The sequence below is a fragment of the Phascolarctos cinereus genome, unplaced genomic scaffold (genome assembly GCF_003287225.1).
Source record: "Phascolarctos cinereus isolate Bilbo 61053 unplaced genomic scaffold, phaCin_HiC Scaffold_5;HRSCAF=322, whole genome shotgun sequence".
Classification (NCBI taxonomy): domain Eukaryota; kingdom Metazoa; phylum Chordata; class Mammalia; order Diprotodontia; family Phascolarctidae; genus Phascolarctos; species Phascolarctos cinereus.
In genome coordinates, this window is record NW_027555958.1 from 270238743 (window position 1) to 270253383 (window position 14641).

The 14641-nt window shown below is 37.4% G+C and overlaps 1 protein-coding gene across 5 annotated transcripts in view; it reads left to right on the top strand.

The window, feature by feature from the left end:
• RPTOR (regulatory associated protein of MTOR complex 1) overlaps positions 1–14641 on the top strand; it is a 508936-nt gene that overhangs the window by 386461 nt on the left and 107834 nt on the right. For all 5 annotated transcript variants that reach the window (XM_078155853.1, XM_078155851.1, XM_078155852.1 and 2 more), the window contains exon 21: positions 9252–9370. In XM_078155853.1, the coding sequence (XP_078011979.1) occupies positions 9252–9370 (119 nt within the window). The remainder of the gene's footprint in view (positions 1–9251; positions 9371–14641) is intronic.

The following is a 14641-nucleotide window of genomic DNA, read 5'->3' on the forward strand; positions in this document are numbered from 1 at the left end:
GGCAAAATAGCATCCCTGAAAAAAAGGAAAGTTTCATAAATTTCTAGTCATCTGAGTTGAAGTATTAGAGCTGTCCAAAAATGGAATAGACTGCTCCCAGAGGTGCTGGTCTCTTCCTTAGAGGTCTGCTAGCAAATTTTGAATGACTCTTTGTCATGTATTTTGTGTATCCACATTCCTTTTCTAGCCTATTAAAGCCTTTTTAATACATAATGTACCTGAAATTCCATCTGTAGTTAAAAAAAAATTAGAGAACCATGTTTTGTAAGTTTTGTAAGTCTACATTATAATACTCCCCTATCCAGAAGTTCCTAGCCATAGGTCACAGCCAGGTTAGCCCCTAATTCTAAAGTCCGTTTGCACAGAAGGTCAGCTTTTGGTCTGATTTGAAAGGAGAGTCAGAACATTGTGTAGGAATAGATTATCTCTAAAGGACCCCCCTCCAGCTTAAAATTCTGTAAATCTATTAATTTGACCAAAGTCACACAGCTAGTGTCTCAGTCAGGACTCAAACCACAGTTTTCTCAATCCAAGTCTAGTCTGTTGTTTTTTCTACTCTACCACCATTGATTGTTTCATGTAAACAATTCTTCTTCTTTCTGGATATAGGACCTAAGAGACTGAACCTGTGCTTTCCTTGGCACCGCTAACAATTAATTCTATTTCCTGATCTTAAACACTGGACTCAGTCACCTACTCTTTTTTTAAGGGTTGTGCGGATTTCCAGACCTTTGATTTCATTGGTATAGAAACTCTCAATGAGGAAACTCCCTCTACCAGAACAGATTGGCACCTATTCAAGAACTATGAGTAACAGAGAGTTGCCTGGTTCACTGAGAGATTCAATGACTGACCTGGCTACTGTACCATTCTATGACCATTAAATGATCCAAGGATTACTCAGTTTCTGCATATATAAAATGAGAAGGTGGAAATTTTCCTAAGACAGCCCAATAGCTTTTCCGTATACATCCATTAGTGAAAGACTTGAATCTCTCTCTTTTAGCCACTAGAGCCCTCTTTATGTGGGAATCAGCCAACATTTATTTGGAAATATTTGTTGAAGTCTTCTGCCTTCTACTAGGCAGCATTTGATCAGTAAATCAGTAAATTAAACTCACTGCTGAAGAAGGAAGATTGGAAGACTATTTTTCCATCCTTTGTATTGTAGTTCAGATTTTAAACTTATTCATCATGTACATCAGTTTTTCATCTGAATCTCCATGCAAGTTAATGTCAATATTTAATGGAACAAATATCTAACCTACAAGATTTCAATATAATCTGTTTCAAACACATAGTAACAAATCCATTATCCCCAACCTCTTCTCTTTAGGGAAAAAAAAAATCTGATACTCATTACTATTCATCCATTTGTTTTCCTAAGCACTCTATAACAAATACTATCGAATCCTGACCTGTCCTGAATCCATGACATTAGAGCTAATTTATAAACCTCTACCGAATGGCTTTTCTAGTACTAACACAGCTCAGAAAGATGACATGACTTTGTCCTGTAAAAAACTAAGCCACGAACTACAGAGGTTGAAGATTGCTATAAGTTGAAGTCCACAGTGTACTTTGAAGATACTGACCTTCTGGAATGATGTGCCTTTGTGTATGATGCACATATTGGAGAGTTGTTTGGCCATAGTGACATTTCAGACGAGAAAGAACTTGTAGGAGGGACAGAAATAGAGGAATAAGACCGATGTGTGAATAAAACTGTCACTCTATGCCCATCCCCACTAATTCAAAAATAAAATGTCATCCTTGACTTCTCACTTTATTAAAGGTGAAAGTTGAGATTTTAACCTAAGAAGAAATTAGAATAATACTGAAAGCCAAAGGGAATAGACTTTAACCACTCTTTGCCTCACTAAGTAAGCTGCACCACTGTCAGTTATTCTTCCCAGCTCTTCCTTACTTTTTGCTCTCTTTGCTAAGACTCAAACCTCTGATCATTTATTCCTCACTGAAGCTAATTGTTTGAGCATTTGTGCTGGAGAAAACTACTCTTTTATCTGTGGCTCAGACAAGCCTTAGAACAGTTGGTGGGAAGTGTCCCAAAATGTGCTAGAGATAAGGAAAGGAAACTTAAGAAAACAAAGTAGCTACTCTCCAAAGCTTGACTCGTTCATATTCAATCAGATAGAGCTCAAATCCACCTGTAAATGACGGTGCTTATATAAGTGTTTAAAATTCATAACCTAGACAGAATTCCATTACCTTCAATATTTGCCTGTTTAAAGGCAATTTTTTTTCATTTCAACCAAAGAATAGCAATCTCCTTAGCCTAGTTCACTGAATGTGCTAAGAAAGATTTTCAAAGTCTTGGCAGCCTAGAACATCCCATCAAGCTCATCATTCCTTCTTTCTCTACACACCCCTCTCCCTGTCAACCACCAACAAAACTTGTTCCTCTTGGTAGGCTTCTTATTTCTGTTAGTAGCACCGTTCACTGTTCCCTCAATCACCTAGGCCTTAAATGTATGAGTCATATTTTTACTCTTCTCTCCTTCAATCTCCATTCCCATTCACCACATTACACCTTGATGCTTCAGTTCTAACTGAGCGCATATTTTCAATTCTTAATTCAAGCCCTTATCACTTCACGTTGGTCTAGCAACTGGTCTTTCACCTCCAATCACTACCACCCCTCCCCCCAAAATCTCTTCTATACAACACAACCAGATTGTTCTTTCTAGAACACAACTTCACACGTCAGTTCTCTGCACCAAAAACTTCAGTGGCTAATTGTAGCCTAATGCTCTTAGCTTGGCATTTAAGACCTTCCACACTTTGACCCCCCTACAATTTTATCTACTCTTAGTCCCTTAGACAGTCTTAACATTATAATCAAACTAATCTACTCTGTCCTCTGAACCCATGTCATTTTTCTTTCTGTGTAAAATATTTTTCCCCTTTTCTCTGTTGATGTTTATTCATCCTTCAAGGTCTGCCTCGCTTCTTCTTCTGTGAAGCCTTTTCTGACTGACCAATCCACTGTGCTCTCTGTCCTTCCTCTGAATTTATTTATCATTTACTGTCAGTCGTTTGGCATTGAGCATATGTTATCGTTTATTCTTTCTTGTTTGGTCAAATTATATTTCAGGCTTATGAAGAGAAGAGTCTCTATTTTATACTTCTGTGTAGCCCCATTGACTAGTACAATGCCTTTATATTAATAAGTGCTCAGTAAATGTTTATTGATAATGATTCCTCACCTGCCCTAATGGGATTCCAATAAATCAGTTTAATTCCGCTTCTAGGGACTTGTTTAAGGAATGAGAATATTAGAATCAGTTAGGTATACTGTTCATGAAGAAAAATCCTTGTCCAAAAATACATGGTCCAATGGAGCAGCTAGGTGGCACAATGGATAAAGCACCAGCCCTGTAGTCAGGAGGACCTGAGTTCAAATCCAGCCTCAGACGCATAACACTTACTAGCTGTGTGATTCTGGGCAAGTCACTTAACCCCAGTTGCCTTAACAAAAAAAAAAATACATGGTCCAAGGAATAGTGGGACAGAAGTGGGATGAAATGAAATGACACTATACTAATCCTAATGCCATTTGAAATGACACATTTATTTGAACATATTTTACACTAAACTAATTGGAATAAGCCACTGGGCTTAATTTACTATTGAAAGTATTTTCCTGTAAAAGGACTTTTTAAAAGAACCCTAAGCTTATAACTCCATTTTTTTTGTTGGACAGTATTTGCCGGAACATGATCTTTTTGAAATCCTATAGGTATCATTATTCCTGCTCCCATTGACATCCTTTCCTACTCTCTTCATGAAAGAGTAGGTCCATAAAGACCAGAATCAGGGAAATTCTAGAGCTCGCATATCTGTAATCTTATTCCTGAATAATTTTTTTTTAAAAATGTTTCTTTTTGAATCTCCATACTGCAGTCACCAACTGCAGGTGACATTCCTTCTCCTTAAGCATTTATGCCACCCAGGTCAGTCTTCTTTCACTCTTCCACTTGCTGGGTGTCTTCTTATCTTAATTTAATATCAGTATTAGCATCAATAAATATTTGAAACTATGGTGATAGCATCCTTTTTTTTTTCAAACTTTCATGGAGAATCTTTTAAAAAGAAGATACCCTAAGCTATATTAGTGCCAAGCCAAGCAAGCAAGAGGTCTTATAATTTTGAGGTCTAAATTGCTGACTTATTTTGCTCTGGTTATAAAAGATGTTGGTTTCTAGCCTCTAAGGGGAAGAGGGATGCTCATTCACCAAGGAAGAATATAACTAGTACTTGTGTAGAAGGAACTGCAGACTATTTGAAGGGAAGGTTTTACAACCCATTAATTTGATCTCTTCATGTCGGAAAAGAGTACTGAGAAAATGAACAACATTGTTTTCCGATGCCACAAGATTAATTATGTTTTTATAGCAAAAATCCATGATTAAAGGCCATCATTAAGTGTGTCTTTGTGAGACTGAAGATCTTTGCTGGAAAGATTATGTGAGGCATGTTGGCTGTCCATGATTAGAGAGAATAGAATATATTCTATTCCCCGTGTGAGCAATTTAATTCCTTTATGCATTGAAGAAGGACAGTAGCTCCCAGCAGGCAATGAATGGTAAGGGAAAATAAACCCTGCCAGGTATCATCCCTTCCTCCTAAAGAACTACTTTGGAGTAAAGTATGTATTACTCTATGCAGAGGAAGAAGCAAGTCATATATTCCCTAAAACCCAGAAACTGGGAAGTGATAGTACAAATGCAATGAGCAAAAGCCAGAGCCCACAGCTTTCTATAACTTGGTCCTGAGATGGAAGAAGAGACCCACTCTGATTACCTCAATGAAGCAGAGAAAAATGCCAGTTTAAGTATCACAGTCTCAAAGGAAAACAGCTATTGCTAATTCTTTTTGAGGAACTAAAAAGCTTCTCACTTAGGACCATTGATTTAGAGCTGAAAAGGACCTTAGAGGGCATTTACTCTATACCCCTCATTTATAGCTTAAGAAGCTGATGCCAAATAGGGAATATGACTTGCCCAAAGTCAACCAACAGTAAGTGACAGAGTTGGGTTTTTAACTGAGATCTTTCTTCAACCCAGCTTTCATTCATTGCACTGTACCATACTGCCTCCCAAATAGATTTGTAGGTGTCTATCATCCCTTGAACTGAGTCCTCCATTTTTCACAAAGATAATGGACAGGCCCCTTGTACTTCCCTGAATTCACAGGTGGCCACTAGTATATATTCCACATCCAGCTGGCTGGACGACTTCTGACCATAGCTCTCATATACTCCTTAAAACCATCTGGTAGATCTTTCTTTTATCACTTTCAGTCTAGATGTGGAAATTTTTTTTTTCAGAATTTTAAAAGCACTTGGGAGTTTCAGCTGCTTCTAGATACAGAAGCTCTCTCAACATCTAACAGCTCAAATCTCCATCCTAGTTTCCTGTTTTGTTTTGGTTTTTTTTTTCTTATGTGAGGCAGCATTCATGAATGCCTGCCACCTCTTTAGGATAGACTAGAGTTGGTTATGTCTAGCTCCCAATCTGTGTTGCTACTGCTCTGATGTGTGTTTTGTGAATTGTGTCTCTTTTTGGAAACACTATATTTTAAATCATGGTAGTTGCTATAACTGACCCGGGGAGTGTGACTGTTGTAGCCAAAAAAAAAATTAGATAAAGATACTAGTTCTTTTTCATTATCCCCATTTATATCCTATTATAATGAACAGCTGTGCCTATCGCTGTAGTCAGGGAGGATTATTGAAAAGTCAAAATTGTCTATGTTTTGCTTTATTATTGCAATTGAATTGAATTTTGAGTTCTGCCATAATAAAGAAAGCCAGGATATTCTGCAAGAAAAGTCAATGACTTCCAGTGGTTAATAAAAACATACCACCTCTCCCCCATCATCATCTCATTGATTTTTTTTAAAGTCTACTTTTCAAACTGATCATTTCCATTAATAGTGCTTTTTTAAAATTTGCTTATTCATATATACCTAGTCATAGAATCATTTCCAGAGTTGGAAAGATCATAGAGGTCATCTAATCTAAACCCCTCATTTTCACCAGTCTTATACTCCTGTCCATCTCTTACTCTTTTCCTCACTCCTCCCAACAACATCATCATCATTATATGAAGTCAAACTGAGCTTATTAGCACATAGGCTGTTCCTTCCCTTACAGCATTTTCATTGTCACAGCAATACAGGCTTACAACATGCTGCTTCAGATACATCACTGAGATGAATCAGAACTATAAACCACACTTTCATTTTCAACCAAAAAGAAAAAAAAGAGAAAAGAAGTGGAAGGGAGCAGAAGATTTAAAGCACCACTTCTAATGAGTTTGAGACATCCTTTAAAAACACTTCTTATATTCTTATAGTGAAGAGGAATCAAATAACTGAGCCTTTTGGTTTTGTTTTTTGTTTTTGATGGTTGGCTACTATATTTCATACACGTGTAGGTGAAAATATATTCCCACTCATCCAACCCACCCCTTTTGTACATTCTGTATGTTCTAATAGGTGATTCTAAAAAGCAGATTCCCTCCTACCTACCTTCCTCTTTGCTTCTTCAGTGAAATCACCATGTAGCAGTTTCCTGGTGGTCTTTATGTAACTTGTATCACAGAACCAGACACATTAAGAGACCCCCTGCTAAGAGAGAAACGTGGACTTTAGAGGATTTTCCAACAGGGTTTCTTGGCTGCTTTCACAGATTATTTTTCTTTCTCAAGTAAGTTCTTCTTTGATTTGGGTAACTTTCAGGCTGATGATATTTCCACATCTTTTCCTTGTTTTTCAAACTACCTTACCCATTTTACTCCCAAACTGAGACCACATCAAAGGATTAGTGGAAAGTAAATGATGCAGTAATTTATTCAAGTTGATTTATTTCAATATGACTTAGTATCTTCTTAAAACTAGGGTGAAATTCCTCAATATCTCTCCAATAATCAAGGTCCAAATTTATGTTAAATCTAGTTCTTATGAAATGTCTTACATACTTGTAATTGTGCCATAGTGTTGAAAAATGCACTGTGCTTAGTTAACATACTTATATAATAAGTCTGGGGAGAAAATTTGAATGCAGGGTATATAACCAACCAAAATAGTAATGTATGTCAGCCTCAAAATGAATATTGGGTGGTTGTTTTTTTTTTAAACCTCTCAGTGATTAAATTAACATCAACTCTAGGAACATTAGTTAGTGATGGTTAGAATTTATACTAGATATAAACATTTATCCCCACACTGGTAACTGACCAGGAGAGAGGGGCAGGCCCAAATGTCATAATGCATCTTGATTGTCACCTTAGTCACTATATTTGCTTTCAAATCATTTGTGATGGTTTCAAAACATCAAATCTACCCTGAAAGAACAGAGATTTGCCACTGTTGTGGATTTGCTTCAGGCTCCAATGATAACTACAAAAGAGGAGATCCAAAAATGTTTTGATCAATGAAGAATAATTGAAATAAATGCATAGTTTTCCAAGTCTTCTACTTTGAAGAGAGAGGAAATTAATTTGCCTATTTAAGTTCTGGTATTCTTATTTTTGAAACTCAGTCTCACTCCATCATTGTCCTACCTTGTCCATAATTATTATAGTAAAATTGAAAATAGGATGATAATGGCATTGAGTTTATAAATTATTGGATATAGGATTAAATTTGGAGAACAACTGGTATAGAATCCATTCAAGTAAACAACATCTGCCAGACCACTTATTATGTTTAAATACCTACCAAATGTGTCAGAAAGATTCACTAGCAATTTTCTAATTAGCTACCCATTTAATGTGGCATATTTTTAGTCTCATTTTAATATCCTTTTCAGTACTGAACAGAGCTCTTCATTTTCAACAAATAAATTGCCTGCCTCCCAAGTTAGGCAAGGTGCTGCAGAAGCAAGAGTAAATTTTATCTATGCAAGTTGATCTCATACAGTAACAACTTGAAGTCAGCTCCAGCCAGATGGATTTATCACTATCTATCCTGTGAACAGGCCAAATCCATTTCTGCTTCATTCTTTGTGTAGATTGCTATAGCTTCGTAGAATTGCCCTTACCTCTCATAGCCTATTAAAATCCTAGCCAGTGTTTGCCAAGAAGCTAAAATCTTCCCAATTCCGATACACATTGATGTCTCCCTCTTGGTGCCCTTGTAATCTGCACCATTTCTGAAGATTAATCATAACATTGCCTTGTATATTTATTAATTATTCGTGGCTCCCTATCTTTTCTCTCCAACAAGCTCACTTTAAAGGCAATAACCATATCTTGCACTCTTTTTCTCCATTCTTATAGCATCTATCACATAGTAAGTGTTTAGTAACACTTAGTTGGGTTAAGTAAAGAGGCACAAATATATTTTAAAATGATGAACTAAAGGGGCAGCTAGGTGGTGCAGTGGATAGCGCACTGACCCTGGAGTCAAAAGGACCAGAGTTCAAATCCAGACTCAGACATATAACACTTACTAACTGTGTGATTCTGGGCAAGTCACTTAACCCCAATTGCCTTGCCAAAAAAATAAATAAATAAAATAATGGGCTAATAATGTTTTCCATCAAATCTCATTCCTATACCTCATCATGGAGTAGAAACAACTGGGCATCTTTGAAATCTCTTCCCACAGAGGCATCAGTTCTTGCTGATCCTATCAAACCAAAAGGCTTCAAGTATAAATACAGAAACATCTATTATCCAAGATCCAGTTTAACTAAGTTCAGCAAAGTACATCCTTTTTTCTTCATGAAAACAATCTACTTAGATGTGAAAGGATGGACAGATTTGAAGTATTGAAATATAGAAAGTAATGAGATCTGGAGAGCATGTTTTAATCCATGGAATTACCTATGTCAGACCAGTTGTCTGTAAAATATAGTAAAATTATTATTCCTGACATTACCAATCTCAGAAAAATTAAGCTATTTTGTAAAATGAGGCTATTCCTTCCATTTCTTTCCCTGCTTTTTAAAACCTAAATTTTCAACCTTAAGAAATCAAATACGAAGTTCAACAAATAGATTGCATCAGCCAGTTTCACACTAATCTCAGTTGCTGATTAGGATTCCTTAATTCCCAAGCCCTGTTCAGGAACATAATACTGACATTCTTTTTTCATTGCTTGACTCTTTCCAGTATTATTGTTTTGCAAGAAATTGACTTCCCCTAAAGACATCAAAGGAGGAACTACCAAGAAGTGACCTGGTTCCAACATTTCTCCTTTTTTGTTTTTCTTTTTATTAGGAGTTTCCTTCAATAGTGTTTACACACAAATTTGGAGAGTCCTACTACATTTGGCTGCTGACCCATATCCAGATGTTTCAGATTTGGCTATGAAAGTGCTCAACAGCATCGCCTATAAGGTAGGCCCAATGGTCTCAGAATTGCTTTTACTGAAAGTCTTGAATTCTGTTCTTCATATTTGTATGTATGTTTAATTAAGAGACTTGAGGCCTAGACAAAATTAGTTGTGATCTATGAGTAAAAATCCCAGCTCAGACATTATGAATCCAAAGACTTATTGTTGCACCTTGGTTTTTGTACACTTTCCCAGTATTGTTTCCCAGTGATTCATTGTCAGTATTTCTTTCTCTTTCCCAAACACCTCTTCCCACCAAACCGAGAACCTTCCCTTATAAGAGACACAATCACTCATTGGCCATGTCTAACAGAAGCTAAAGATGTAATTTGAACTTCTTGAACCAAATTAATTTTCCGTAAACAAACTTTATTTTGATCCAAATTAGAAAAATAAGTAAATAATCAGTCAGGTGGTCAACAAACATTTATTAAACCAGTAGTATGAACCAGACACTGTGCTAAGTACTGGCACTATAAAAAAAGAAGAAAAAAACACAGTCCCTGCCCCCAGAGAGGCTTCACATTCTAATGAGAAAAACTATATACAAATAACTATGGACCTACAAGATCAATGCATTGTAAGTGGAAGAGAAACAGAAGAGAAGAACCGAGGAAAGGACTCCCGCAGTAGGTCGATTTTGAACTGAGTCTTGAAAAATGCCTAGGCAGCCAGGAGGTGAAGTAAGAAAGGAGAGTATTCAAACATGGGAGACAACCAGTGCAAATGGAGAGAGTTGGGAAATGGAGGGTCTTATATGTGGAACAGCAGGTAGGACAGGGTACCTGGATCTTAGAGTACATATTGAGAAGTATAGCGAAAGAAAAGTTAGAAAGTTAGGAAAGGGCCAGCCTCTGCACAGCTTGAAATAGCAGATAGTAGATGTTTTAATTGATCCTATAGGTAATAGGGAGCCACTACAGTTTCTTGAAGGGTTGGGGTAGAGGGAATAACATGGTCAGACCTGTGCTTTAGGAAAATCACTTTGGCACTTGAATGGAGGATACATTGTAGTGGGGAGAGAGTTAAGGCAAGAAGAACAATTAGAGAGCTATTAAAATGGTCTAGTTGACAGGTAATAAAGGCCTTAGTTCAGGTAGTAAGGTAGTAGTTGTGTGTATAGAGAGGAGATGTATATGAGAGAAGTGAAGGTGTAAGCAAGATTTAGTAACACGTTAACCATGTCAGATGAGTTGAAGTGAGAAGTTAATAATGACACCAAATCATCAAGCCCATTGTGAGCACTGGTGACTAGGAGGATGGTGATACCTCCCACAGTAATAGGGAACTTAAGGAAAGGGGGAAAATAATGAGTTCTGTTTTGGACATGTTGAGATTGACATGTCTACAAGACAGCCAGTTAGAAATGTCTAGTATTAAGTTGAAGACACATGATTGGAGCTCAGGAGATTAGAGCTGGGAATCATCTTCATAGAGAGGGCAATAAGAGCTCATGCAGTCACCAAATGAGATAACACAGAGGAAGAAGAGAGGAGAGTCCAGGAGAGAGCACTGGGGAACACCCATGGTTAGTAGAAATAACCTGGATAAAGATCCAGCAAAAGAACTGAGGGGCAGGCTATAAAACTGCATACCCTTTAATCCGGCAATACTACTACTAGGTCTGTATCCCAAAGAGAACATAAAAAACGAAAAAGGACCTACATGTACAAAAATATAGCAGCTCTTTTTGTGGTGACAAAGAATTGGAAATTGATGGAATGCTCATCAACTGGGGAATGGCTGAACAAGTTGTGGTATATGAATGTAATGGAATACTAAATAGTGCTATAAGTAATAATGAGCAGGCAGATTTTAGAAAAACCTGGAAAGACTGACATGAACTGATGCTGAGTGAAATGAGTAGAACCAGGAGAAAATTATACACAGTAACAGCAATATTGTGTGATGATCAACTTTGACATACTTAGCTCTTCCAGCAATGCAATGATCTAAGACAATTCCAAAAGACTCATGGTGGGGGCAGCTAGGTGGCGCAGTGGATAGAGCACCAGCCCTGAAGTCAGGAGGACCAAGTTCCAATCCGGCCTCTGACTAAACACTTGACACTTACTAATTGTGTGACCTTGGGCAAGTCACTTAACCCCCATTTGCCTTTAAAAAAAAAAGACTCATGATGGAAAAAGCTATCCACATCCAGAGAAAGAACTATGGAGTCTGAATGCAGATTGAAGCATTCTTTCTTTCTTTCTTTCTCTCTCTCTCCCTCTCTTTTTCTTTCTCATGATTTTTCCCTTTTGTTCTGATTCTTCTTTCACAACATGACTAATGTGGAAATATGTTTAATATGATTGTACATGTATAGCCTACAGCAGATTGCTTGCCATCTTGGGGAGGGAAGGAGGCAGAAAAAATAATTTAGAACTCAAAGTCTTATAAAATTGAATGTTGAAAACTAAAAACAAAAAAATCAGTTAATTAAAAAAAAACTGAGGGGCAAATAGTGTCAGGAGAGAGAGCATTATCCTGAAAACTACCTCTTCTGAGAGTTAGGAAGGAGCAAAGAGTTGGGGAAGATTTCTGAGTGATTTTAGATGCGGAAGAAGAGAACGAGCAAATGGCCTCAGTTTTTGAGATGAAATGTTTGGCAAGGTTCACAGCTAAGAGCATGGAAGAGTGTTGTAGGTGCCTTAGAAAAGAATGAGAAGGTTTGAAATAGCTGCTGTGAATGAGATTCTGCATGAATGAAGAAGGCATAGGATTGCCTTGTTGCAGGTAGAGCCCAATTGAGGTCAGATAACATTTTGTACTGGATCCTAACAGCCAGGTTTTGTGATTTTCTTCAGCTCCATTCTACAGCATGTTCATCCAAACCAAGGAGGCAGTGTGATCCATGATGAGTAATCATCAACCTTGGATGAGTAACCCAAGGTCAAGGTTTGTCAATAAATGGTTGGCAAGAGGAAAGATATTGAAGTGTAGAGAACAATGTAGAGGTCAGCTAATTTACCAAATTATCAAAATAAGGAGAGTGTCATAGAGGTGATGGCCTGGAAAAGATCTGGAGGTTGAGGGCATTGGAGGTCATAGGGAAAATTAAGAACAGGATTAAGGGTCATAAAGCATAGGGAATGACTGAATGACAAAAGATTATGATCAAGAAAGGAATTGTAGAATTCTTGAACATGAAAGTGGAACCTTTTGTGGGTGATGACAATATAAAGGGTGTGATCATCATGTCTGCAGCTGAGGTAGAATGTAGGATTAGGTCAGGGGATTTTAATAAATAAGACTTTGACATTATAGATCATTTCTGTTGGCATCTGGAACATTGATATGTAGTTCCTGCCCTCAAGAAGTTCATCTCATGTTCTAGGCAACTAGGTGGCACAACTGATATAGCACTAGGCCTGGAGTCAGGAAGACCTGAGTTCAAAGGCAGCCTCAGACACTAACTGTATGACCCTGGAAACTTAACCTCTATCTACTGCAGTTTTCTCAACTATAAAATAGGGATAGTAGTACCTATCTCACAAAACTGTTGTAAGAATCAAATTATATTTCGTGTGTGTGTGTGTGTGTGTGTGTGTGTGTGTGTGTGTGTGTGTGTGTGTGTATTAAGACTAGGCACACTGCCTAGTGTATAGTGGGTGCTATGTGAATGCTTATTGCCTTCCCTTCCCCTAATAAAACATAAATAGCTACATTATGGAATACTTTAGTGGGAAAGCATTTTCTTTAAAGTGAATCATCCCTTTAGTGAGTTGAGAAAGATTTTTATATGGACTTCTTTTAGGAGAGAGGTCCTTTTCAATTTCATTGTAACAGCTAATAACTTTGGCCTGACCATTAATATAAACACAAGACACTTTCCTATTATAGGAACCCATGCAGCTTAGTCTTATCTTCTCATCTCTTAGAAACCAAAGGCAAAGCTAATGGACTTCCCAGTTTCACAGTGATTATTGAAATGGGTGGTTCATGAGATCATAGGAATTGGAGCTAGAAAATACTTTTGAGGTCTCACCCAGCAAACTAAGGCCCAAAGAAATTGAGTGAACTACACAAGGTCACACAGCTATAATTAATAACATGGGATCTGAAGCCAAGTTAAGTCCCCTGATTCAAAATCTAGTCCTTTTCCCACAGCTTATTTTACAAATGAGCCCTCATCTGTAACAAAAGAAGGAGCAGAGGTGAAGGGTCTGGGGAAGAAAAGACTGTAGGGCCTCTGGGGTCCATCTCGATGGGTGTGATCCTGTGTTCCTACAATATGTTGCCTCCATTATGACATTGACTTGGCACAGCTTCCATGCGTGTTCTATTGGCTCTGTACTTCCCACTCTCATAATTTTCCAAGTGCTCAGAGATCAAAAACAATTTCAGCTTTTATCAGAAATATATAAGGGGAAAACAGTCGATGTAAACATTTCATGTAGAAATTATCTCGGGCAGGAAGGATATACTGCTGTTGTTCAGACATGAGGTAAGACTGAAGAGGGCATTCCCATGTTTTTCAGTAGTGTATCGCATAATGTCAGTGCATGTACTGCTGTGTGGTCTGCCTGAACTAGTCATTGCAAGAGAACCATCACATCATCTTGTATTAAAGCAGCATTTCAGTGGCATCCTGTGTACCCATAAGAACCTCCTGTGTTTTTTTTTTAATGAGCCTACTTTTCATTTGTGATTAATAATACTGATTATTTAGCCTTCTGACTAATAAGCATGAATAAACTACATCAGATTTTCAGGATTGTGAACCGTATTTTGTTATCTTATCGTAGCCATTATTCTCTTTCTATTTAAGGAGGAAAAGAGTAAGAATAATGCAGAAGTAAATTCTGATTGGTTCAGGATGAGGAAATCACTTGCCCTCTCTGGACCTCAGTTTTCTCACCTGCAAGATGAGAGGCTTGAACCGGATAATCTCAATGACCTTGTTGGGGCATAAAATCTTAGGATCCTCCAAGAGGTGTTGCTACGTATTAGTATATCCTAGAAACAGAAAATAAATGCTCAAAGAGCTTTAAAAGCTTTCACAAGACATTTTTCTGTCAGCCCCCTGCCATCAGAGAGATGGCATTCTTCTAAAATATTATCTGATAATAAGTCAACCTGGAAATTTCCATTATGGATTATATGTACTTGATTTTTCATCACAGATGGGCCCTCCCACCCAGAACACTTAAGAGAGTCATCTTTCTGCTCTATCAATCTAAGTGAACGAAAATTAAGTAACTGTTGAAAAGCCAAAATTATATGAAGAATAACAGCCAAATAGAAATGATTTTATCTGTGCCAGGATTGAGGA